Below are 26,553 nucleotides of genomic sequence, written 5' to 3' on the forward strand. Positions count from 1 at the left end.
TTCTCTTACACACTTCAAACACACACACACACAGAGCATATGTTTTACTATCCTTGTGGGGACCTGTTTTCCCTAAACCTAACCCTAACCTTACCCCTAAACTTAAATTGCCTTTGTCCTCGTGAGGACATGCAAAATGTATTACTATCCTTGCGGGGACTTCTGGGGATTTCCAGTACCCACGAGGATAGTAATACATGCCCACACACACTCTCACCCTATAAAGGGCCTCCGTGAAAGCCAGTGTGTGCGTGTATGCGCTACCTCTCTGTAGCCTGTTTGGGACAGCCCCCCCCCCTTGTCTCAATTTCCGCCTGAAAACATACCCTAATCTAACTGCTTGTAGCTCAGGCCTAGAAGGAAGGATATGCATATTCTTGGTATCTTTTGAAAGGAAACATTCTGAAGTTTGTGTAAATGTGAATTGAATGTAGGAGAATATAACACAATAGATCTGGTAGAAGAAAATACAAGGAAATCAACAGACGTTTTTTGTTCTTTTACTGTTGTTGCATCTTTAAAAATCAACAAGAAAGGCCAAACATTCAGTTATGATACTGGGGATCATTTCAAATCAGAACATAGGTAGGCAACAGTATTTGACCAAAGTTTCAGATGGACACCTTCAGGAATGAGTGAGGTACATGCCATTGAGCATGAAGTCAACCAGGTGTCCCTCACAAGTTTCCCAAATGTACCCAAGTGGCCGAATTGGTACAATGATACAATGATACAAATACCTATATACAAAACAATTATTCTAACATACCCCAAAAAATATATATTTGAAAAATTCAAGAAGAAAAAATGAATATTTCAAAAAAATAAAAAAATAACAAGGAACTATTTACACTTCAATGTTCAATCATGTGAAGACTCTCTGTCCTCTACACAATGTTGCGCTCCTGATGCCATATCCCATAGCAGTCTCTCTCTGGTGTGAAACAGAGGGTCACAGCACAGGTGGTGCAGGTGACAGGGGACTTCTTGTGGCACAGGGCACAACGAAGCCGCCCTACTGAGCCCCTTTTTCCCTGAGGCACATCCCTGCCTGCAATGATGAACTTCAGCATGTGCGTACCGCTGGTTGGAGCAGAAGGGACAGAGGTAGAGGGGACAGAAGGTGCTACAGTGTTCTTGCTGTAGTTAGCAAGCTCCTGGATGAGCTGCTCCCTAAAGGGTAGCTGTGAGATGGGGGGCTGTCCACAGTTGGCCATTTCCTTCTGGAGGATGAAGGAATTCACCACAGCAATGTCAATAAAATGATAGAACAAAGTTTTGTACCATTTCATGGTTTTGTGTAGGACATTATAGTATCCTATCAGCGCATCCGATAGGTCTACACCCCCCATGCTCTTGTTGTAATCCCTCACAGCATCTGGAATGGGGACATTTCTGGCGGTCCAAGCGCCTGTAGGACCTTTCAAACGTCGAACAACGTGATCCCCACCGAACGACTTGTGAATAGTAGAACACATGACTACCTCTCGAGTGTCCATCCACTTCACAAACAGCAAACCATCTTCACGGATCCATCTCATGGTACCCCGCTCAGCCCGCTTAGGCATGTCGTTTACCCTGGTTTTTGGAAAACCCACTCTGTTGGTCCGAATGGTGCCACAGGCCCACATCTCCAGCTTCCTCAGGTCTGTGAACAGGGTAGGGCTTGTGTAGAAGTTGTCTACAAATAGTTTGTAGCCCTTCCCCAGCAGCTGGAAATCTAATAACTGCATCACAGAGTCATAACTGAGTCCCTTACCGCTCGCACAAGTGTTCTTCCCCTCATAGACAAAAAAATTGCACGTGTATGCACACGCAGAATCGGCCAAAACAAACAGCTTGTAACCCCATTTTGTGGGTTTGTTGCGCATGTACTGTTTTAGGCCAATTCTGGCCTTTGAGGCTACCATTCTCTCATCTATGGAAAGGTTCTGGGCGGGCTGAAAATATGTCTTGCATGCCTCAACGATATCATGGTAGAGAGGTTTAATCTTGCATAGTTTGTCAAACCCTGCTGTGCCTCGTTTCGCCTCGTTGTCCTTATCAACCTCTGGGTCACTAATGTGAAGTGCCCGTGAAATTGTCAGAAACCTCTTACAAGACATGACCGTTGAGGGGAAAGGCAGTTGATAGAGTGGTGCAGTTTTCCAGTAGTGTTTGAGGGTTTTCAACTTCACCAGCCCCATGTAAATGACCATAGACAGGTAGCAAAACAGATCTGAAATGGAAATGTCCTTCCAAGCCTCTGTCTTGCCTTCCTGCTTCTTAGCCCCATATTTATTAGTGTTCATCACCAGGGTATCAACAACTGCCGAGGTGAAGAACAACTGGAAAAGTTGCATGGGGCTGTATTTAGAAGTTGGGTCCAATTGAGGGCCTACTGGGCGTTTTGGGCGGAAAAGTGGAGATGGTGGGGCCACATCCTCCTCAAGAACAGAGTGCCAACGGTCCTCCTCCGCTCTGGACGGTTCCACGCTGCCCTTCCTCCGCTTCTTTGCCGCCGGCTTACCACCCCTTGATGGCCGGGCGGGGGTAGGTGTGGTGCCGGATACAGCAGGGGTCCAGCTGGATGGACCAGCTTCAGTGGGGGATTTGCACCTTGGCTCCCAATCAGAATCGCTGGGACTGTGAAATAAAGACAGACACATATTATATATACACAATTTGTGACCATGGTGAGGTTTTGTCCATTCCATTTTAGATGTAAAATACATGTAAACAATTAGGTAATAATTATACAGACACATAATATATATACACAATTTGTGACCATGGTGAGGTTTTGTCCAGACACACAGACATACACCCACAATGTAGAGCAATGTGTACTTTCTACATTTCAATATACTTGTGTACTTTATATTTCATGTCCTAGTCATATTTTTATATAAGGCAAATAAAATACAAATATCTCAAACAACTCAAATGAATTATATTTGATATTACTAATTTCAAACAACGTTACTCACCGATCCAAAACTGGGTCTTCACCGTGTAGAAACATGTCTTCAAATTCTGAATCAACGGATTCAATCTCACTGGATTCATTTAGATGTTCACTATCACTTTCTCGGTCTATTTCCTCAATTATATTGTGCAAATCTGTGTACTTGGTCTTTGTCTTTGATTTGGCTGATTTATTTGCCATAATTGTGCCTTGAAAATGCTAAAAAAAAAACGTTTGCGGTGCGTAAAATGGCGAAGCTCCTTCTTGTAGAATTTTCAATGGCGAATAGCCGTGTGTACGCATGGCTTTACAACGAAGCCTATTATTTCCAGGTAGAACCATTTGATGTCCCCATGTACCTCTGTTCATTGGCTATCTATCCAGCTAGATTTCAAGAAGATCAGTGGTCATTGGTCCGAAATACAGTCAATCAACGAAGAACAGGTCATTCGATTGGCGCGTATTGAGGTCGTTGTTTGGTGTGTTCAAATCAAATTCTTTCGGTCAATATGTCCCGGGAAAAGAACCATGAAGTTTGGTTGTTTTACTAACAAACCAAGGATTAAAATGAAACCGAACATGACTGGATAAACGTCCGTTTAGAGTGAGTAATTACAATGAATGTTACGTCCAAAGTTGAAGGACGCTGAATTTTCCACACAAGCCGTTTACAAAATGTTTCGTGTTAGGCTATAAAAATGGATTATATCGAACAAAACGCCACTTGATTGTTTCGTCGTGACCTTTAGGATTGCCAAAAGAAGAAAATTTCCTAAGGTAATTGATGATTTTTATTGCTATTTCTGACTTTCGTGACTAATGTACTTTGTTGTAACTGTACCTAATGTGTTGTTTACTGATCGATAATCGCTTTTGCAGTGAAGCTTTTCGAAATCGGACATATTGGCTAGATTAACAAGAGGTATAGCTTCGATATGGTGTATAACACTTCTGATTTAATTGAAGCTAAATAGTTATAATTATGTCATTTCGGCATTTTTTTTTTTTTTTTTGTGAAACGTTCCGCTAGCGGAACCCCAGTTCTAAACAGGTTAAGGGAGTTGACAGGCCTCAGGGCTAACATGTGTTTAGGGTTGGCCACAGCCGACCAGTTGAAGCAGCGACCACACCACCACCCCTGTGGCCAGATATAACACAGGCCCGCTGCAACTAGGAATCACTCTTGGTTCTGATTGATTAGCAGTGTAGGCCTATTCATTCCACCTATGCTCAAACTACATTTGGCCCTTGTTTAAGTTAAGGATTAAAATAAATCCTTACTTCTATTTCTAAGAGTCTATGCCGGTAGGGGGGTTCTACTAAGCTAACATATGGACTATTTTTAAGATGGTCATACCATGATTTGGACTATTTTTGACTTCTTCGGGATCGGTGTCCCGTCCATGGGACGTTTGAGCTAATGTAGTCTAATGCGATTAGCATGAGGTTGTAAGTAACAAGAACATTTCTCAGGACATAGACATATCTGATATGGGCAGAAAGCTTAAATTCTTGTTAGTCTAACTGCACTGTCCAATTTACAGTAGCTATTGCAGTGAAATAATACCATGCTATTGTTTGAGGAGAGTGCACAATTTTGAACATGAAAAGTTATTAATAAACAAATTAGGCACATTTGAGCAGTCTTGATACAACATTTTGAACAGAAATGCAATGGTTCATTGGATCAGGCTAAAACTTTGCACATGCACTGCTGCCATCTAGTGGCCAAAATCTAAATTCCAACGTGCCTGGAATAATACATTATGGCCTTTCTCTTGCGTTTCAAAAATGATGGTACAGAAAAAAATACAAAATAACGTTAGATTATTTTTCTTTTACCAGATCTATTGTGTTATTCTCCTACTCTCCTTTCACATTTCCACAAACTACAGTGTTTCCTTTCAAATGGTACCAAGAATATGCATGTCCTTGTGGATCCTTAAGAGGTTTTAGATCTGCAAAACTTGAACATGGTTGTTTAGCAATAATCAACAACCAGTTTGACAGCGCTTGAAGAATTTTGAAAAGAGTAATGGGCAAATATTGTACAATCCAGTGTGCAAAACTCTTAGACTTACCCAGAATGCCTCACAGCTGTAATCACTGCCAAAGGTGATTCAAACATGTATTGACTCAGGGGTGGGAATACTTTTGAAAATTAAATACAGAAATATCTAATTTACATTACGTTTGCAAACATTTCTAAAAACATGTTTTCACTGTCATTATGGGGTATTGTGTGTCGATGGGTTAGTGAAAAAAATCTAATTTTGAATGTGTGGATTAAGTCAAGGGGTATGAATAGTTTCTGAAGGCACTGTACATTTACTGTTCTTTTTGACACATCTGTTGATAACAAAATCTGACAATACTTTGGATACATTCAGTAACATGATAAGAATATTCTTGGAAAATGTGGAGTAGGTGCAACATAAGCCAACAAATTGGCTAGTTTGATTGAGAGGACTAACTGGTTTCCCCAAGTGGCCACAAGTATGCACGGTTTCTAAGTAATTTCAATGCACTTTTATGACTCAAAGAGGAGTCTTCAACTTTAAGGTGCTTTGTGGAGCTCTCCAAGCTGTGCTGTTGAGGAACTAGAGCAAGCGCACTTGTTTTTTTATTTGGAACACTACACTCTATCCCCACCCTCACACAACTACTGTAGTTTGCGCAATCCAAAAAATGGTCAATTATCAATTGCAATCTGGGTCAGGTGGGCATAATTTGAAGTCCTATTCCATTGCCAACATGACTAGCTAACTTATAAAATACAATATTAGTGTAAGGCTTTAACAATGCAATTTAGGGAAATCGATCGCAGTTTTGGTGCGCATAGAAATTAATCATGAGTGCATTCAGGTGTGTGGCGTGCCACATTTTATTCACAATAGACAAACCGGCTCTTTCTGTTCAGAACAACCCAGGGTATGAGGCCATGTCATCTTGTAACTGTACATCAAGCATAGTGATCATAAACATTGATTGTAAAGATATGGAAATGTTAAGTGCACATTTGGACTCACAGGTGTTTGGCATGCTTGTATGACATCAAAGCGGTATTTATTATAATCCTCAACATCTCATCTTTCAAAATACATGGAGTACTCTTAATTTACAGAATTTCCCTTACTCAGGCAACCAAAAATGTGCTAAAGTTGCCCAATTAGTGTGAGGGATTGGGGCAACTTGTCACGCGAGGTGCTCAAGTTTAGTTCGGCTGTCAGTCAAATCCCATAAAGCACTGTGAAGCGCAAAGCCTGAGCTCTGATGTCATGTATAGCATGTTACTGTACTGCCACTGCGTTCCAATTTAGGCATTTGTTAGTGCCCAAATCTGCAATTTTCAACCCATACACGAGTAAAAGGTTAAGAATATGATCATGGTTAAGGTTGGTGGTCAAAATGAATTTGTTGCTAGCCTCTATGGTGGGACTTTTCTGGCTGCCTGAGCCCTCCTTTGAATCAACTTCCAATGAAAGACAGTTTTACTGTTGTCTCTGTTGGGGCCTTTCCACAGCTCTGCTACTGAAGGATTTATAGAGACTAACGTGCCCTTGTTTTCTGTTCTGCTTGACTGCACTGACTGACTGAGCTTTATAAGGCATTTGATGATCTCTCCTCACATTGAAACCCAATGTAGTGTTCTGGGCCCTTCGTTTTTATGTGCTGGAGTGCTGGAGAGGGAAGGAGGGGAGAACAGTAGAGGGAGATGGGGAATATGAGGGAAAGAGAAAGGATGGAGGGAGAGCAGAAGTGACATTAAAAAAGGTTAAAGGTGGGGGGCAGGGAAGAGGGCGACAGTAGAGGTAAGTGGGATGGATGGGAAGACGAGAGCAGTGTGACCCTGTGTGTGTTGGCACAGACCGAAGGCTCTTCCTGCTCTGTGTTTCTCTGATCGTGTGTGAAAGAGCTCTGTAATACAGAGCCATAACTGAGTTGACATCAGCTGGAATTTGTACTCCTGTCACTCCTTCTACTCGCATCTAGAATGGGGGAAAACATGTGTCCTTGTCCATGATATGGATGTCTGTGTGTGTCCTGTTATATCACTGTGGGTTTAACTAAATGTATGAATATGAAAATGGTGAATGGGATGTAGTTTCTGTCACAGTAAAATACTGAGTTTATATTTTAGTGTCCTCTGTGCTGTTATGATACTGAAATGTATTGTCGTTCTGCTACCACTCTGGAAACTCGCCACGACTAGAGCCTGATCTCTGACTGTCTCAGTGGCCAAATCCTAACTGGAAATGTCTAACTCATTTTTTGGGGGAACTCTCTCATTGACGGCAGTACAAATAAGTCAGTTACGCAAGTTTGGATTGAAATTCTCATTGAGGAGTTTTAATGGTACATGACATGGCACGTTTTATGTAGTAATAAAAGTAAGGCTGTGAAGAAACCAGTATGATTTTTTTTTTTTTTTGTCAAAAATAAACCCCAAACTCTTTGGTCCTTGGAAAAACCTAGCGTATGTGAAATATTGTGTGCTATAGCTTGGAAAATAAATGAATATGACTCTGACATGATGTTTGTTTCCAACATTAGGGCTGTTTTCTGAAAGAAGTTAAATCAGCGTCGTGTTTTGTTTCCTTGCTAACATACTAACGAGTATCGCAATACTGGTATCGTCCCGGCCCTAAATGAAAGCTGATAATACTAATATTAATAACTTTTTCCAAAATAAGACTTGGCACACTACATGGTAGTATGTTTTCCATGAAGTGATGCCTTAAGTCTTATCCAGACCAGTGATGCAGTAGTTTAACCGTGGATCACTTATCTTCTTTAGTCCTTCTCAACTGTACCTTTTTTCTCACAACACCAGACCCTCATAAAGACATTAATGTTGACGTCTTGCGTGAACTCAGCAACTGTGTTTATTTTCAGCAAACTTAACGTGTAAATATTTGTATGAACATAAGATTAAACAACTGAGACATAAACTGAACAAGTTCCACAGACATGTGACTAACAGAAATTGAATAATGTGTCCCTGAACAAATGGGGGATCAAAATCAAAAGTAACAGTCAGTATCTGGTGTGGCCACCAGCTGCATTAAGTACTGCTGTGCATCTCCTCCTCATGGACTGCACCAGATTTGCCCATTCTTGCTGTGAGATGTTACCCCACTCTTTCACCAAGGCACCTGCAAGTTCCCGGACATTTCTGGGGGGAATGGCCCTAGCCCTCACCCTCAGATCTAACAGGTTCCAGACATGCTCAATGGGATTGAGATCCGGGCTCTTCGCTGGCCATGGCAGAACACTGACATTCCGGTCTTGCAGGAAATCACGCACAGAACGAGCAGTATGGCTGGTGGCATTGTCATGCTGGAGGGTCATGTCAGGATGAGCCTGCGGGAAGGGTACCACACGAGGGAGGAGGATGTCTTCCCTGTAACGCACAGCATTGAGATTGCCTGCAATGACAACAAGCTCGGTCCAATGATGCTGTGACACACCGCCCCAGACCATGACGGACCCTCCACCTCCAAATCGATCCCTCTCCAGAGTACAGGCCTCGGTGTAACGCTAATTCATTCGACAATAAATACGAATCCAACCATCACCCCTGGTGAGACAAAACCGCTACTCGTCAGTGAAGAGCACTTTTTGCCAGTCCTGTCTGGTCCAGTGATGGTGGGTTTGTGCCCATAGACGACGTTGTTGCCTGTGATGTCTTGTGAGGACCTGCCTTACAACAGGCCTACAATCCCTCAGTCCAGCCTCTCTCAGCTTATTGCGAACAGTCTGAGCACTGATGGAGGGATTGTGCGTTCCTGGTGTAACTCGGGCAGTTGTTGTTGCCATCTTGTACCTGTCCCGCAGGTGTGATGTTCAGATGTACTGGTCCTGTGCAGGTGTTGTTACACGTGGTCTGCCACTGTGAGGACGATCAGCTGTCCGTTCTGTCTCCCTGTAGCGCTGTCTTAGGTGTCTCACAGTACAGACATTGCAATTTATTGCCCTGGCCACATCTGCAGTCCTCATGCCTCCTTGCAGCCTGCCTAAGGCACGTTCACGCAGATGAGCAGGGAACCTGGGCATCTTTCTTTTGGTGTTCTTCATAGTCCGTAGAAAGGCCTCTTTAGTGTCCTAAGTTTTCTTAACTGTGACCTTAATTGCTTACCATCTGTAAGCTGTTAGTATCTTAACGACCGTTCCACAGGTGCATGTTCATTAATTGTTTATGGTTCATTGAACAAGCATGGGAAACAGTGTTTAAACCCTTTACAATGAAGCTCTGAAGTTATTTGAATTTTTCCGAATTTTCTTTGACGATTTTTTCCAAAGTGAAAACAGCGCCCCCTAATTGACAAGAATGCAACCGCTGTGTCAGATTTCAAAAAGCTTTACGGCAAAACACAATATTCAATCATCTGAAAACAGCGTTCAGCCACAAAAGCAAGCTATACAGTTACCCGCCAAATTGTGCATTCAACAAAACTCATAAAAAGCATTATAAATCTTCACTTTGCTGATCTTCGTCGGAATTCATTCCCAGGACTCCCACTTCCACAAGAAGTGTTTGTTTGTTTTGTTCGGTAATGTCCATCCATTTATGTCCAAATAGCTATTTTTGTTAGCGTGTTTGGTAAACAAATCCAACGTCAGGAAGCGCGTTCACTAAAAGCAGACGAAATGTCCAAACGTTCCGTAACAGTCAGTAGAAACATGTCAAACGATGTATTGAATCAGTCTTTAGAATGTTTTTAACATAAATCTTGAATAACGTTCCAACCGGAGAATTTCATTGACTTCAGATGTGCGATGGAACATAGCTCCCTCTCATGTGAACGCGCATGGTCAGGTCATGATTGACCTGACTAATTCCTGTCTCCTTCGGCCCCACTGCACAGTAGAGGCATCAGACAAGGTTCTACAGACAGTTGACATCTAGTGGAAGCCGTAGGAAGTGCAAACTCATCCATATCTCGCTGTGAAATCAATAGGATCTTGGTTGAAAATCGACCAGCCTCAGAATTTTTTCTCAGGTTTTTGCCTGCCATATGAGTTCTGTTATACTCAGACATCATTCAAACAGTTTTAGAAACTTCAGAGTGTTTTCTATCCAATACGAATAATAATATGCATATATTAGCGACTGAGGAGCAGGCAGTTTACTATGGGCACCTTTCATCCAAGCTACTCATTACTGCCCCTGCAGCCATAAGAAGTTAACTGTAAATAGCTCTGTATAATGAGATATGACCCGAGGATTTATATTGGTATCGCTGTTTTAGAATATACTTCTCTAATCAGCATAAAACACATTGTAACTGTGTGTGCAAGTTGGTTGCATTGAAGAGCAGACCATTTGGGATCAGCCTCATCTCATAGCAGAGTGATTAAATCCAAAATTATTGCTTTTATTCAAGGACACCGTGGCCCGTTAACAATAATGTTTTTTCCATAACTGCCGTGTCTGTCTTTGTGGTATTACAGCAGACATGACTATTATGGTTGTGATGCAACATGCATGAACTGACATGGAACAGGTGGATGGAGGTGAGCCTGGAACGAAGGCTTCTCCCGAGAGGCAGCAAGAGAGGTGGAGATAGATGGTGCTACTCACAGCCATTATAGTGCTACTCACAACCAAGCCACAGAGAGAAGAATGTATTGATGGACTGACTGTTTTATCTGTAGTACTGTGAGTGTCTTAGATGTCCATGTCTACCTGTCCAGTAGAACAGGGAATCATCCTCCATCTATTCATCATGTGACATCACAGCGACATCCAGGTCTGTCTCCCTCAACAGCTTCTGGCTGCTGGAGATGTTTTCTGGGAAAAATGTTACAAAAAGAAAGACTGGTTCATAGAGAGGGAGGAAAGGGGAGAGGGATGGAGAGAAGTGGGAAAGAAAAGTGGTTGAGCTGCTGAAAACATGTAACTGAAGCAATGTATTTCTAGTCTAGTTTACAAGTGTTGTTAAATTCAAAGTTAGTTCTAGCAGAGGCCCGTGTTTTGTTCTGCTTAGAGGAGTGTGATGTGGGTCTGACTGGATCCTGTCTGGAGAACAGGCAATGATACAGAGGGGAGAGGATACTCTGGTAGAGGCTGCAGACAGACCCCTGGCTCAGGAGATGGGCGGTGCCCCACTCTAGACCCTGTCATCTGCAGATATCACCTCATCCTCTTGTCTCTCTGTCCTCTCTCTCTCTCCCCCACCCCTCCATCTCTCTGTAGCTTCATCTCTCTCCATATGCTCAGTGATCGCTGTCTGTTCTGGGGCTGAAACATGAACAGAGCAAGAGAGGAAAAGAGTCATGTTTTTACCCTGTGGTTACATAAACAACATTAGAAGTAAATTATGTTTTGTCAGGAAGAGATTTTGGCTTGTAGGGAAGCGGCATCACTGACATTTTAATACGTACCACTGCGAAGTATGCAACTTCTCTTAGAAGTCTGTACCCAACACACACAGTCAGACACTCACTGGAAATGGGAAACACACAACTTTTAGTTTAAACATGACACACACAGGCAGTGTGTTGCTTTTAAAAACAGTTTATTTGAGTAGAGCATTTCAGCTTACTGTGTGTGTTTATTTGTGTCCAATCACGTCGTTCCCCTCCTACCATTTTATGAGCCATGACATTACCTGTGTGGGAAAGTGAACAGGGCCTGGTTTCCCGCTAGCGATGGAACTTTCCTTCAATATGATTGAAATAGGCCTATAGCCTACTGTTTATAAACTGAGTGTACAAAACATTATGAACATTCTTTCCGTGACGTAGACTGACCAGGTGAAATCTGGAAATGATTTCTATTATCCCTTACTGGTGTCACTTGTTAAATCCACTTAATCAGTGTAGATGAAGGGGAATAGACCGGTTAAAGAAGGGTTGAGACATGCATTGTGTATGTATGCCATTCAGAGGGTGAATGGGCAAGATAAAATATTCAAGTGCCTTTGAACAGGGTACGGTTCTAAGCTGTGGTGTAAAGTACTTAAGTAAAAAATACTTGAAAGTACTACTTAAGTTGTTTTTTCTTTTACTCCAGTACTTTCCTAAAGAAATATACTTTTTACACCATACATTGTCCCTGACACTCAAAAGTACCAGTTACATCTAGAATGCTTAGCAGGACAGGAAACTTGTCTAATTTACGAACTTCTCAAGAGAACATCTGTGGTCATCTGATGCGGTGGACTCACTAAACATAAATACTTTGTTTGTAAATTGTCTGAGTGTTGGAGTGTCCCTGGCTATCAGTAAAAAAGCATCTAACGGCGCCCTTAATTGTTCTAAGAGTGGTGTGAGGCAGCCGTTACGTTACGAGCGTTTTCAAGTGCAACATTAACGATGGTTTTGGGGAAACGGCTCGGCGATTTAACAATGCTCCTACGAAGGATATAGCGATGAACTTAGCCTGAAGATGCTTTTGGGAAACCGGCCCAGGACAGTAGTAGAACATGCACTACAGGCATTATAGACGGAGTGTCTCTGTGAAACTAATCTCCTACATATCACATAAAACTAGGCATGTAGGGATGCATGCATATTCGCAGGATATGAGCTAGCCACCTAACATAAGACTAGCCAATAGGGGGCTGGAATGTAGGGCTAGGGAATGAGGCACTGTCTGAGAGATTTATTTTCATAGGCTTTCAATGAGGGGAATGTACAACATACACACACCAATACATAGGGCTTCCTAAAGGCAGATAAGGTAATGGTCTGAATGCCAATCAGGTGTCAGTGCTGTAGGTAATGTTGCTGTGGTATTGAGGCACTCGGCTCATGCAATTAGGAGGGTCTCCTACTGCCTTTCTCCTGGCCTTACAGCACAGACCTGGACCCCTCCATGTAATATTACCTCACACTAACTTCCCATCATGCCTGCTGTCAACCACTCTCGCTCTCTCTTTCTCTTTCCCCTCTCCATCTCTCCACAAGCTGTAGCTGATGCCCCCCTCACTCTCTCTCTAACCCGCTCTCTCTCCCTCATCCCACTCTTCTCAGCTGTAGCTGATGCCCCCCTCACTTGCTCTCTAACCCACTCTCTCTCCCTCATCCCACTCTTCTCATCTGTAGCTGATGCCCCCCACACTTGCTCTCTAACCCACTCTCTCTCCCTCATCCCACTCTTCTCATCTGTAGCTGATGCCCCCCTCACTCTCTCTCTAACCCGCTCTCTCTCCCTCATCCCACTCTTCTCATCTGTAGCTGATGCCCCCCTCACTCTCTCTCTAACCCACTCTCTCTCCCTCATCCCACTCTTCTCATCTGTAGCTGATGCCCCCCTCACTCTCTCTCTAACCCACTCTCTCTCCCTCATCCCACTCTTCTCATCTGTAGCTGATGCCCCCCTCACTTGCTCTCTAACCCACTCTCTCTCCCTCATCCCACTCTTCTCATCTGTAGCTGATGCCCCCCTCACTCTCTCTCTAACCCACTCTCTCCCTCATCCCACTCTTCTCAGCTGTAGCTGATGCCCCCCTCACTCTCTCTCTAACCCACTCTCTCTCCCTCATCCCACTCTTCTCATCTGTAGCTGATTCCCCCCTCACTCTCTCTCTAACCCACTCTCTCTCCCTCATCCCACTCTTCTCATCTGTAGCTGATGCCCCCCTCACTCTCTCTCTAACCCGCTCTCTCTCCCTCATCCCACTCTTCTCAGCTGTAGCTGATGCCCCCCTCACTTGCTCTCTAACCCGCTCTCTCTCCCTCATCCCACTCTTCTCATCTGTAGCTGATGCCCCCCACACTTGCTCTCTAACCCACTCTCTCTCCCTCATCCCACTCTTCTCATCTGTAGCTGATGCCCCCCTCACTCTCTCTCTAACCCGCTCTCTCTCCCTCATCCCACTCTTCTCATCTGTAGCTGATGCCCCCCTCACTCTCTCTCTAACCCACTCTCTCTCCCTCATCCCACTCTTCTCATCTGTAGCTGATGCCCCCCTCACTCTCTCTCTAACCCACTCTCTCTCCCTCATCCCACTCTTCTCATCTGTAGCTGATGCCCCCCTCACTTGCTCTCTAACCCACTCTCTCTCCCTCATCCCACTCTTCTCATCTGTAGCTGATGCCCCCCTCACTCTCTCTCTAACCCACTCTCTCCCTCATCCCACTCTTCTCAGCTGTAGCTGATGCCCCCCTCACTCTCTCTCTAACCCACTCTCTCTCCCTCATCCCACTCTTCTCATCTGTAGCTGATTCCCCCCTCACTCTCTCTCTAACCCACTCTCTCTCCCTCATCCCACTCTTCTCATCTGTAGCTGATGCCCCCCTCACTCTCTCTCTAACACTCTCTCTCCCTCATCCCACTCTTCTCATCTGTAGCTGATGCCCCCCCCACTTGCTCTCTAACCCACTCTCTCTCCCTCATCCCACTCTTCTCATCTGTAGCTGATTCCCCCCTCACTTGCTCTCTAACCCACTCTCTCTCCCTCATCCCACTCTTCTCATCTGTAGCTGATGCCCCCCTCACTCTCTCTCTAACCCACTCTCTCTCCCTCATCCCACTCTTCTCAGCTGTAGCTGATGCTCTTTAAGTCCGCAGGGTGTGTGGAGCTCCAGGTTTCCACTGTGTTGAATGAAACAAGGCCCAGAGCAGAGAAGTGGCGGTGGTATCTTACATTAGCTCAGCTCTGTTAGTGGTTTGGCAAGAGTTGATTTCGCTGTGTGTGTGTACTTGAAAATGCATGCTGTGGACTCATCCGTGTGTTAGCCAGAGTTGTGTACTTGACTGTATGTCTGATTTAGCGATGGAAAGCTTTGAGGTGAGGGTAGGGCTGGGACCAACGTCAACTGCCAAGGCAACCAGTGCCTTTCAAGTAATGATCCCGAATTTGTTGTAAAAAGCAATTTTTCTGCTTTAAGCTCAAAGGCATTGGCACCAATTCGACAATGGCATGGCACAGACATGACCAAGTGACAATTGTAAGTAACGCAACAGCTATGTGGTAGGTTAATATCATTGATTGATTCTGACTGATTGATTCTGGTACTTTATCTCTAGGCCTTGACAATGTGGATACTAGCTAAACCCATCTAAGAAGGATTTTACAGAGGAGATCTTAGTCGCACAATTTTACGTCTAACTATATTTGGTGCAGAGTTTCTCAATGAAAACATTTGCATTAAAACAAGTAATCTCGTCATTACTGAAGAATCCCTGCTGTTGAACAATCACAGACGAAAGGGCGTAGACTTGTTTGGGCAGCCAAAAAGGTTGTCTGCCCGAACAACTGAAAAAACCCTTAACGAAGTCCAAAACTAATAAAAACATCACAATGTCATCATAATATATGCACAAACTCACCCGAACTCTTTCAGCTGGGAAGCATGCGGACGCCTTTAGTCTCCCAATGGCATATTCCAATGTGGGAGCCTCTATTAGGGGAAGGAGAACACTGGAGGCGTGAATAACAAGAGCGGGATAGAGGGTTTGCGAGACAGGTAGAGGTGGGCGCATGTTTAAAGAGGAATGTAGGTTAAATTAATGAGTCGTAAGCGACTTAACTACTGGGCTAACACACACACACAGTTGGTTCTCTCTTAGTGGTGTAGAGTGTCTGTCAGGGCAGAAGTTTAACAGTTTACTGAGGCCTGCTGAAAGCTGCTGTCAGGAGGCTCTGGACTCCTCACCACCTCCTCGCTCTCTCTCTCCACTCCACTCCGACCTGCCAACTCCCACTTGTTCCCCTTCAAACACACACAGAGACATTGCGTATGTTTCTTTGCGACGGCTCATTGGCCCGGGGGGTGGTGGTGGAGGAGGAGGAGGTTGCCTCCAGACAGCCAGTGTCAGAGGAGGTCATCAGGAGAGTAGTTCAGCTGATTAGTAGAGATTACACCACATTTTCCTGCTCTTCAATCAATGTGTCCCTGATAGTATCCCTGGCCCCTGATCCAGTCTGCTGTGCCCAGAGAAGTCTCTCCTCCCCTGCTGTCTGTGTGTGTGGTCTCACCCCTCAGTTCTGGTACAGGGCCTGTCCAAGGGCACTAGTATCTGACTGATCCCCTCTGATTACTGGGATGATTGTTCACCCTCTGCTCCGAGGAAGCACAAGGTGGTGCAGAGTTTGATAGATTTGATTTTAATTTATTCTGTAGTTAAAAGTCGTATGCTGCTCAGCCGGAGGGAACATTGGTGTTCCTATATGCCCTGTACCCCTTCTCTCTCTGAACTGTTAAGAACAAACTGGGTTTGTCTTTTGTGGAAAACATGAACTCTTTACTACTTTCAAGACCGACTGTGAAAGTTGTTTTAAATCTGTGTGTGTGACTGCTTTAGGATCTGTTGTGTGTTTGGGTGTGTCATGTCATTCTGACAGACACACACAATCTCTTATCTGATTGTGTGTTTGTGTCTGTTCTATCTCTTAACTGAGTGTTTGTGTGTTTAGGAGCTGTCGAGTTGTGGCTGGAACAAGAAGGAGAAGCACAGCTCTGCCCCCAATGCTGTGGCCTTCACCCGCAGATTCAACCAGGTAACACACACACACACACACACACACACACACACACACACACACACACACACACACACACACACACACACACACACACACACACACACACACACACACACACAGAGAGAGGCAGGCAGAAAAGCGGGGGGGTGGATAGGGGGAGTAATGTACCCCTAGAGCTGAGTTATGAGCCTTCAGTCTTGGCTAGCAGGTAATGGAGCGATTACATCCTCTCTTCACCTCATCCCCTCTTCCCTAATCCTTTGTTTTGGAGCTTGGAGGATGTCATGGTAACAAAACGTACCTCCTGCTGACTTGTTGACTCATCTCCTATAGGGAACACACACTCAAACCCCGTCTGTCTCATTGTTTAGCCTCATCAGACTAATATGGCTAATGAAGGCTCAGAAGAGACCTTCGACTCCTTCCCTCACTGTCTCTGGTGTTTAACTTTTTGGACACATTTCTTTGTGGTCTGAGAATGTGTCCGTGCATGGTTTTAGTATGTGTGCGTGAGTATAATTGAGTGTGTGTGGGGCCCACACACTCAGTGCCCTGTGAAGTCATCCACAGGAAGCTCTCATGACGTACAGGTGGCCTTCACCTTTAATCCTGCTCTTTCTGCCCCTTCCCTCTCTCCAATCTCCCCAGTCTCTCCCTGACCATTTAAGTGTCTTTAAGACCTTGCGGTCTCCGTATGAGATGATGTTAGAGGAATGTGTTTCTATGGAAACTTCCCCATTTCTAGGCTAGCCCAAACAGCCTTTACAGATGTTAGTTCGCTGTACACCACAGGGCTGGCCGACAAGCAGCAGGCAGACGGGCATCAGTGAAGGAAAGTGAGCCTTGTGAATAATGGGGCTTGGACAGGGAGAAGAGGCAGTCCCGGAGATGCTCCTGTCTTTGTACTCTTCCTTTAACTCTGTTATTGGCAGCAGTCTTTGGATGACAAGGGGACGTCTGCATTCTTTCAGTCTAGTACTGCTCAAGTCGAAATCAACCCGTAGCTAGCTCCATACTGCGTAGGTATGACTTCATGTTTATCTGAAAACACTGGATTAATGGAAGCAGTAAGGTAATTGTTCAACCTTGCATTCTGATAAAGGTTTTGGATTGAGTGTATAGGTTGGTATGACTGGAGAGGGGTAGCTGTTGAGTGGGATGTAGTGGAGAGTTGGGTACAGGGATGGAGAGGGGTAGCTTTTGAGTGGGATGTAGTGGAGAGTTGGGTACAGGGATGGAGAGGGGTAGCTGTTGAGTGGGATGTAGTGGAGAGTTGGGTACAGGGATGGAGAGGGGTAGCTGTTGAGTGGGATGTAGTGGAGAGTTGGGTACAGGGATGGAGAGGGGTGAAAAGGGGAATGGGGGTGTTAGGGTTAGAGCTAATGAAGGTTGAAGAGGGGTAGAGAAAGTTCTGGGTGGATGGTGCCTGAGAGGAGGCTGTTTCATTAACCTAGTCCAGTTTCCCATAATGTAGGATCAGACTCTTTAGGTGGGTCACAGCCAGTACCACCGGGTGGCTACTTTAGACCGGGTCATGGTTTGAATTACACTTCAGTTTGTTTAGTGAGTCACTAGAAGTAGTTGAAGGCATCAGCCACTAACCTAACCCTAGCCAGGCCCAGCTGTAGCCTCTTCAGCACTCCTTACCCAGGCACTGAGAGAGGGAGCTATCGTGAACTGCTTTTATGAGGGACTCAGCCACATTACAGAGCTAATCTACAGCTATCAGCTGGTGTCTCTATGTTCCAAACTATTTATGATGAAACAGCAGAGCTTTATAAGACCATAAACACTACAGGAAAGACAACTAAGAGCCTCTGCTTTTTCCTCTGGCCTGTAGAGTGCACACACATAGACAGAGAGAGAGAGAGACACAGAGCACCTGTGTTGTAACAGCTGCCAGAAGCAGCAGGGTGATTTACAGTGACATGAGGACAGTGTAGTGGCCATATTGGACAGGCCTATAAACCTTCTTTGCTGGGAGTAGTATTACAAGGCTGCTGCAGCTTTAGCTGGATATTATATGAGACTTTAGTGGCTTATAATATCACCACTGACCGCTGTGTCTGCACTGCACCTGTGGCTGAGGGCAGGTGTGTGCGTGCTAGAGGGAAGAGCTTGTTCAGGTGAACAGTACTGCCTCACTGTATTATGGGATTCGTTTTATTAGTGGATCTCCATTCTCTCTCTGTCTGCTGGTCTCTCTCTTTTCTCTCTCTTTCTGTTATTTACTGCAGTGTTTTAGATTCTAGCCTGTGCCCCCTCCTGTTTACTATTCCCTTCGTCCTGACTTCCATGGAGCAAAAACACTGACTTTTCTGAGAAGAGGTACTCAAACCAGATGCAGGCCAGTGAATAACTTTACTTTTTGAAAGAGAGTCAAGGTGCATGGACATCTCCTGAGCCAGAGGGTAGTGTAGTGGTGTGACTGTCGCACCAATTGTAGAACCCTTGGTCTGGTTCATAGCGTAGGACCCTTTTGGTGTAGTTCTTCGCATGCTAGGATTTAGAGTCTAGGCTGAAAAAAAGTGATTTTCCTACCCTGCAACTCTTCAACCACTCTAATATCTTACGTTTCTATACATAGCCACCTGCAGTTAGCTAATATCTCACACTGTCCCTCTGGGGGGGGTTGGTCAGTTTTGTTAACCAGAGCAACCCCCCTCTCCCCCTTCAGCACAGCCCTGCACCGTACAGTAGAACCATAGTCACTCACACTCACACACTCTCTAAAGGTTTGGAGATGGGAAGAGAGAACGTGAGTGGGAGGAATAGCGTGACTCCTGGAGAGATGGAGATAAAGCCAGTGAGTGGGAGAGTAGGCAGTGTAAGAGAGTGATGGTTGCAGAGGAAAAGACTTCAGGGACCATCGGTACTGTGTGTATTGTGTATAGTTGATGACATTGATGTCTTGGTCTATTACACAGACAGGCTGGATCTATTTCCTTTGTTTGTCCTGTGGTTAGGTGACATCAGCGCTCTAGATCTCTCATCTTGGATCTGCCCTGATCTCTCTCTCTCGAACAGTGTACAGACAGCTGTAGACTATAAAAGACTCAGGAGGCCTGATATCAGCTTATTCTTTCCCCATTACTTCTCATCTTTCTTTCCTCTCTCATGAGGGCTGTTGGACCAGATGCTGTCTGATTTATTGACCTTATTTGCTTTGCTATGAGAGGAGATCTGTGCATGTGTGAGAGAGAGCTCTTGGCCAATGGCCATTGATGTCTCGGTCTGATCACTTTGTTCTGTCTGGGGGTTAACACACGCAGACAGACACGCAGACAGACACGCAGACAGACACGCAGACAGACACGCAGACAGACACGCAGACAGACACGCAGACAGACACGCAGACAGACACGCAGACAGACACGCAGACAGACACGCAGACAGACACGCAGACAGACACGTAGACAGACACGCAGACAGACACGCAGACAGACACGCAGACAGACACGCAGACAGACAGACCTCATTCACTCACAACGTGTCAGGAACCATGGCAGGAACATTGTACGGTACATGATGTTAAATGGCTATTATGGTTAGGTCTCAGCCAGCAATCACATTTATGAGTGTGTGTGTCTTCTCTGTTGGGAAGTGCTCCTTAACCATTGGTCTGCTTTTTGTTCAGCACTTTGTGCTATGCATTTATTGCCGTTGGTTTATTGTTTTGTGTCTCCAGACGACTTTCTGGGTGGTGAGGGAGATCCTGCATGCTCAGACCCTGAAGATCAGAGCTGAGGTACTCAGTCTCTACATCAGAACTGCCAAGGTACACACACTGTACTCTACTGCTTATGCTCTACAGTAGTACTTTGTGAAGCAAGAACCACAGATTCTTGATTCATATTCACGAGTGGACAGTAAATATATTGTAATGTGAAAGTGTGTGTATTCATCCGTGTTCTCTGTTCCCAACAGAAACTGTGTGACATAAACAACCTGCATGCAGTGATGGCTGTGGTGTCAGGCCTACAAAGCGCTCCCATCTATAGACTCTCCAAGACATGGGCGGTGAGTTACTGTGTCCCTGCAGCTCAAAACAATGATCCTTCTCTAACCGCTCTCTACAACCAACTGAGATGTGTTGGCGGTGTGAAGAGCAGTCGCATATGTAAATGGTCCTTCTCTATTTCACCAGTTATTACATTGTCAATACATTGCTGGAATATGTAATGGTATTGTGTATTGGAAGCATCTGTGCAGAAACCTCAGAACAGAGAGAACCGCGAGAGGGAACGGTCTGATTCTGATCCATCTTCAGACGGACAGAGCCTTGGAGATTAGGGCTGACATAATGACATACTGATGCGGTGATGTCATGGTGGAAATGTAATATTAATGTGAGTGATATAAACCCCAGTAGTCAGCAGTACACACAGCAGACAGCCAGAAAATCCCCTGGACCACTAGACCTGCCTGGCCAGAGAGACCGGCACACCTGCTCCTAGTCAACACACACACACTCTCTCAAACACACTGTGGATAACATTAGGCCGTGGCCAGAGCAGAGCTTATCCCTCACCCAGAGCTCCTGTGGATATCATCAGTAGTGTTATCACGACGTCTCCTGAGACCCTGCTGAGCTGTTATGACAACTGTTGCATTACCACACTGTTGCAATGTGACTTAAGCATTACGATGATCATACCAGATGCATCGTTATTTACCAGCCACATTTGTACGTGTTTTCCAAACAAGCACGTAGAGAGAAAGTTTGCCAAGTGCGAAAGAAAAGCGGTGCTGCTCTCGGATCAGCTTTTGCCATTCAAATCTTACCTTAACATTGGCATTATTCCACAATACTGACGACAAATCAGCTCCTAGAGCGATATTACCACCTATGACTGCAAATAGGCTATTGAGGCGGCTTATCGTGCTTACCCGATAATAATGCACTAAATCACAGATTGTGCACGTTATTGTGTTCATGTTGTCCCTCATGAAACACATTGAGGCAAAAATTAGACAGTTGTCTTGTTGCAAAATATAACTCAATTGATTGAACATGAAATTGATTTCAATATGATTGAACTTGTAGATACTCGCTAGTATCATGGCAAAGTAACAGAACCCAAAGCTAATTTAACTCCTTCAGGAAAACAGCCCTAATGTTGGAAATTAACATCATTGTTGTTATCCAGAGTCACATCAATTTATTGTTAAAGCTATAGCACATAATATTTTAAAGAACCAAAAAGTTTGGTCTGCTTCGTGTTTTCAGTTTTGCCATGGTAAAAATATTGCGATACTGGTATTGTCACGGCGCTAGTATGTGTACAATAACTCAACTCAAACATATTTCTCTGTCTGTCTCTAGTTGTTGAGTCGGAAGGACAAAGCAACGTTTGAGCGGTTGGAGTATCTCATGGCCAAAGAAGACAACTACAAGCGTCTCAGAGACTACATACGCAGCCAGAGCATGAACTCCTGCATACCATACCTGGGTAAGACACACACACACTTCCTATTTTAAAGTGACGTTTTCATGAGTCCCCCATATTATGTCCCCAGCAATCACCGATAACCACAATCAGCTGCACCCACTGGTAAAAGTCATCAATTTACAGTATACCTCTTTCCCATTCGTCAGTCTGCCCTCTGAGGGGCAGAGTGAGAGAAAGCGGGGCAGAGATAATGGTGATAATGAAAGGAGTGGAAGAGAAGTTCTTGTCAGGTCCCTGCATGAGGAGTATGTTACCATGTGTTGTTTAGAGCTGGACAAACACATGAGTTATGGAGAAATCATTCAAATCACATTCTAGATTTCCTCTGCTCCATCCTTTTTATGTTTATTTCCTCTGCTCCATCCTTTTTATGTTTATTTCCTCTGCTCCATCCTTTTTATGTTTATTTCCTCTGCTCCATCCTTTTTATGTTTATTTCCTCTGCTCCATCCTTTTTGTGTTTATTTCCTCTGCTCCATCCTTTCCTCTCTGGAAGCTGGCAGCACAGACTGTCTGAGCACTAACAAAGCCCAGGAATCCCCTATGAACTACAGCACCATCCATCTTTCTCTCACTCGCCCTTTCTCTTGCGCTCTTCCTTTCTCTCTCTCTCTGTCTTTCTGTCTCTGTGTGGTGGTTTTTCTGGATTTTATTGTAAGCCTGTTTTTTCTACCTGTGTTCCTTGAGGGCTAGATTGAAGGTTTCCTATTTTATTAAAGCTAGTAAAACCAGACTTCACTCATGTTTTTGGTTCCTGTTGTGGTTCATACAGGATGAATGTGAAAGGCAGGTCTCTCTCTCTCTCTCACACACACACACACACACACACACTCTCTCTCTAGGGGTTTCTCAGCTCTGTAAAGACAATAAGTCAGATTGGTGCGTGCTGTTTCACAGCATTATATATTTGCATGTATCTTCACACTGTGTGTGTGTGGAGAGAGATCCAGTCATGCTGGTGTCATTTCTGAGCACATTGCATTACGTTTCTCTTTATAGCCTGGCCAGCATCCCTGTCAGAGGCTTTAGAGAAGAGAGGAAAGTAATAAAACAGAGAGCTAAAACACAAAGTGTGTGTGCACAGGCACATGTGTTTCAGAGTACAGATCTATATTTTAGGTTTTGTGTGAAAGTTGTGTAGGGTGCTGGGCTGAGCTCTCTGGCAGACTGGGGGGAAAATGCTGCTCTGTTTGTTGTACAGCAGATCTGAAACGCATTAATACTCGATCATTCTCTACTGCCATAAATCTACGACGTCGTTAGAGAAAGAAACTGAGGCAGAGGATGAGAGAGCGAGGGAGGCACAGTGCTGGCATAGAAGCAACCATATCCTAAAGTGTGTGTGCGCAGTGATTGATTGACTTCCCTCTCTGATTGTTATCATAGGCTGCGTTCACACAGGCAGCAAAATTCTGATCTTTTTTCCACTTTATTTTTTTATCTATCAGATATTTTCAAATCAGCTCTTTTTCAGAGCTGATCTGAATGGTCAAAAGACAGATTAGTGAAAAGTGTGTGTTTCTGTGTTCTTCAGTGGAATCCTGATCCTATGAGAGCTCTTTGTCCACCTGTGATTTTCTCTCTAAACAGGCAGAGGTAGAGGTTTGTTCATCTGAGTGTGTGCAAATCAGAGATGTGTAATACTCATGGTACAAACAGGCAAACAAGCTTGCTCTGTTAACAAGAGGCTGTTCTCATTTGAGGTAGCTACTGTACCTTGCAAATCCCCTCCAGTCAATTTTTTTTAAATGTTGTACCTCTTTCCTCCAGCATCTTCACAGGGTCCTTTGCTGCTGTTCTGGGATTGATTTGTACTTTTCGCACCGAAGTACGTTCATCTCTAGGAGACAGAACACGTCTCCTTCCTGAGCGGTATGACGGCTGCGCGGTCCCATGGTGTTTATACTTTTATACTTGCGTACTCTTGTTTGTACAGATGAATGTGGTACCTTCAGGCGTTTTAGAAATTGCTCCCAAGGATGAACCAGACTTGTGGAGGTCTACACTTTTTTTTCTGAAGTCTTGGCTGATTTCTTTTGATTTTCCCATGATGTCAAGCAAAGAGGCACTGAGTTTGAAGGTAGGCCTTGAAATACGTCCACAGGTACACCTCCAATTGACTCAAATGATGTCAATTAGCCTATCAGAAGCTTCTAAAGCCATGGCATAATTTTCTGGAATTTTCCAAGCTGTTTAAAGGCACAGTCAACTTAGTGTATGTAAACTTCTGACCCACTGGAATTGTGATACAGTGAATTATAAGTTAAATAATCTGTCTGTAAACAATTGTTGGAAAAATGACTTGTGTCATGCACAAAGTAGATGTCCTAACCGACTTGCCAAAACTATAGTTTGTTAACAAGAAATTTGTGGAGTGGTTGAAAAACGAGTTTTAATGACTCCAACCTAAGTGTATGTAAACTTCCGACTTCAACTGTAAAACTGTCTTTGTAAAACTGAAAATCTAGCATTTTACATGGAACGAATGTCCCCCTCCTTCCTCCTGTCTTTTTGTTCACCCCCCTTACCCTTTTCTCTTCTGTGTCCTTGTACTTTTTATTTTCCATCTAGCCGCTATGTTCATGCACTCTTTCTGTTAATCTTTCATTTCCCCTCTACTTCAGTATCATCTTTCCCTGTTTTCTCTTTCTCTCCCTCCATTTTTACGTCTTTGTAGCCCTGACTACCAGCTCTCTTTTGCTCTCTCTCTGAACTACAATCTATCAAATGTATTTAAAGCCCTTTTTACATCAGCAGATGTCAGTGCTATACAGAGACCCAGCCAAAAATCCCAAACAGCAAGCAATGCAGATATAGAACTACAGAAATGTGTTTCTCATTGTTCCTCCTCTCCTTGTCTTTAGAAAAGCTTTCCTCTACTCTCTCCCCCTCACTTCACCTCCTCTACTCTCTCCCCCTCACTTCACCTCCTCTACTCTCTCCCCCTCACTTCACCTCCTCTACTCTCTCCCCCTCACTTCACCTCCTCTACTCTCTCCCCCTCACTTCACCTCCTCTACTCTCTCCCCCTCACTTCACCTCCTCTACTCTCTCCCCCTCACTTCACCTCCTCTACTCTCTCCCCCTCACTTCACCTCCTCTACTCTCTCCCCCTCACTTCACCTCCTCTACTCTCTCCCCCTCACTTCACCTCCTCTACTCTCTCCCCCTCACTTCACCTCCTCTACTCTCTCCCCCTCACTTCACCTCCTCTACTCTCTCCCCCTCACTTCACCTCCTCTACTCTCTCCCCCGCACTTCACCTCCTCTACTCTCTCCCCCGCACTTCACCTCCTCTACTCTCTCCCCCGCACGTCACCTCCTCTACTCTCTCCCCCGCACGTCACCTCCTCGACTCTCTCCCCCGCACGTCACCTCCTCGACTCTCTCCCCCGCACGTCACCTCCTCGACTCTCTCCCCCGCACGTCACCTCCTCGACTCTCTCCCCCGCACGTCACCTCCTCGACTCTCTCCCCCTCACGTCACCTCCTCGACTCTCTCCCCCTCACGTCACCTCCTCGACTCTCTCCCCCTCACGTCACCTCCTCGACTCTCTCCCCCTCACGTCACCTCCTCGACTCTCTCCCCCTCACGTCACCTCCTCGACTCTCTCCCCCTCACGTCACCTCCTCGACTCTCTCCCCCTCACGTCACCTCCTCGACTCTCTCCCCCGCACGTCACCTCCTCGACTCTCTCCCCCGCACGTCACCTCCTCGACTCTCTCCCCCGCACGTCACCTCCTCGACTCTCTCCCCCGCACGTCACCTCCTCGACTCTCTCCCCCGCACGTCACCTCCTCGACTCTCTCCCCCGCACGTCACCTCCTCGACTCTCTCCCCCGCACGTCACCTCCTCGACTCTCTCCCCCTCACGTCACCTCCTCGACTCTCTCCCCCTCACGTCACCTCCTCGACTCTCTCCCCCTCACGTCACCTCCTCGACTCTCTCCCCCTCACGTCACCTCCTCGACTCTCTCCCCCTCACGTCACCTCCTCGACTCTCCACGGCTGCATTCTTTCATTATGAACTCCTCCATAGAAGACTCATCATCCTCCATTTTTACTACTTCTCTGTTCCTTACAGCTCTGTAATCAAACGTATAATGTAAATGCCAGCTGTGACCGAGCAGACTTACTAGTTTGACTGACTGTACACCATGTTCACTCAATGTCCTGGATGTTATTGTCTGTTTGCCATGGCGTGGTTGAAGGAGAGACAGACCAGGTGAGTGAGGCGTGGTGAGAACAGAGGGTATTTAGAAACTGTTTTATTTAGTATTTAACTACATGGAAAGTGATGGCAGAGCGTGGCAGGTATGTACCTCCGTCAACTTGACGTTTGTCTGTACTGATGGGTGTTTGATTTTTTTTTTTTACTGGAATAAACAGAAAGGCCATACCAGGGCAAACTTGAGCAGGGCGTGACTGAATATACTCATTATAAATACGTTGATAAATAACAGAAGGGAGAGACCATGGAGGAAACATTTGGCTTCAGCAGAATCGTACGTCTTAAATTAACTCTCGCAAATAAAACCAAATATATTTACATACCAAAGCGAGCTGGGCTGTTTCCACATCACAAAGCACATTGTTACAATCCGTTTCCTCTCTGTGGGAACCCCGAAACAACAAGCCCAAACAAAGCAAGAGAGAGAGAGGGGGAGAGAGTTAAATACATGAAGACCGTACCAAGTCTTGTAAGCCTGGGGG

The 26,553-nt window shown here is 45.0% G+C and overlaps 1 protein-coding gene across 5 annotated transcripts in view; it reads left to right on the forward strand.

Moving 5' to 3' along the window:
- The window catches only part of ralgps2 (Ral GEF with PH domain and SH3 binding motif 2), a 151,108-nt gene that overhangs the window by 60,623 nt on the left and 63,932 nt on the right, over nt 1-26,553 (forward strand). For all 5 annotated transcript variants that reach the window (XM_071345646.1, XM_071345644.1, XM_071345645.1 and 2 more), the window contains 4 exons: nt 16,318-16,401; nt 20,075-20,164; nt 20,314-20,406; nt 21,713-21,839. In XM_071345646.1, the coding sequence (XP_071201747.1) occupies nt 16,318-16,401; nt 20,075-20,164; nt 20,314-20,406; nt 21,713-21,839 (394 nt within the window). The remainder of the gene's footprint in view (nt 1-16,317; nt 16,402-20,074; nt 20,165-20,313; nt 20,407-21,712; nt 21,840-26,553) is intronic.

This window comes from Salvelinus alpinus, chromosome 16 (assembly GCF_045679555.1).
Source record: "Salvelinus alpinus chromosome 16, SLU_Salpinus.1, whole genome shotgun sequence".
NCBI lineage: Eukaryota > Metazoa > Chordata > Actinopteri > Salmoniformes > Salmonidae > Salvelinus > Salvelinus alpinus.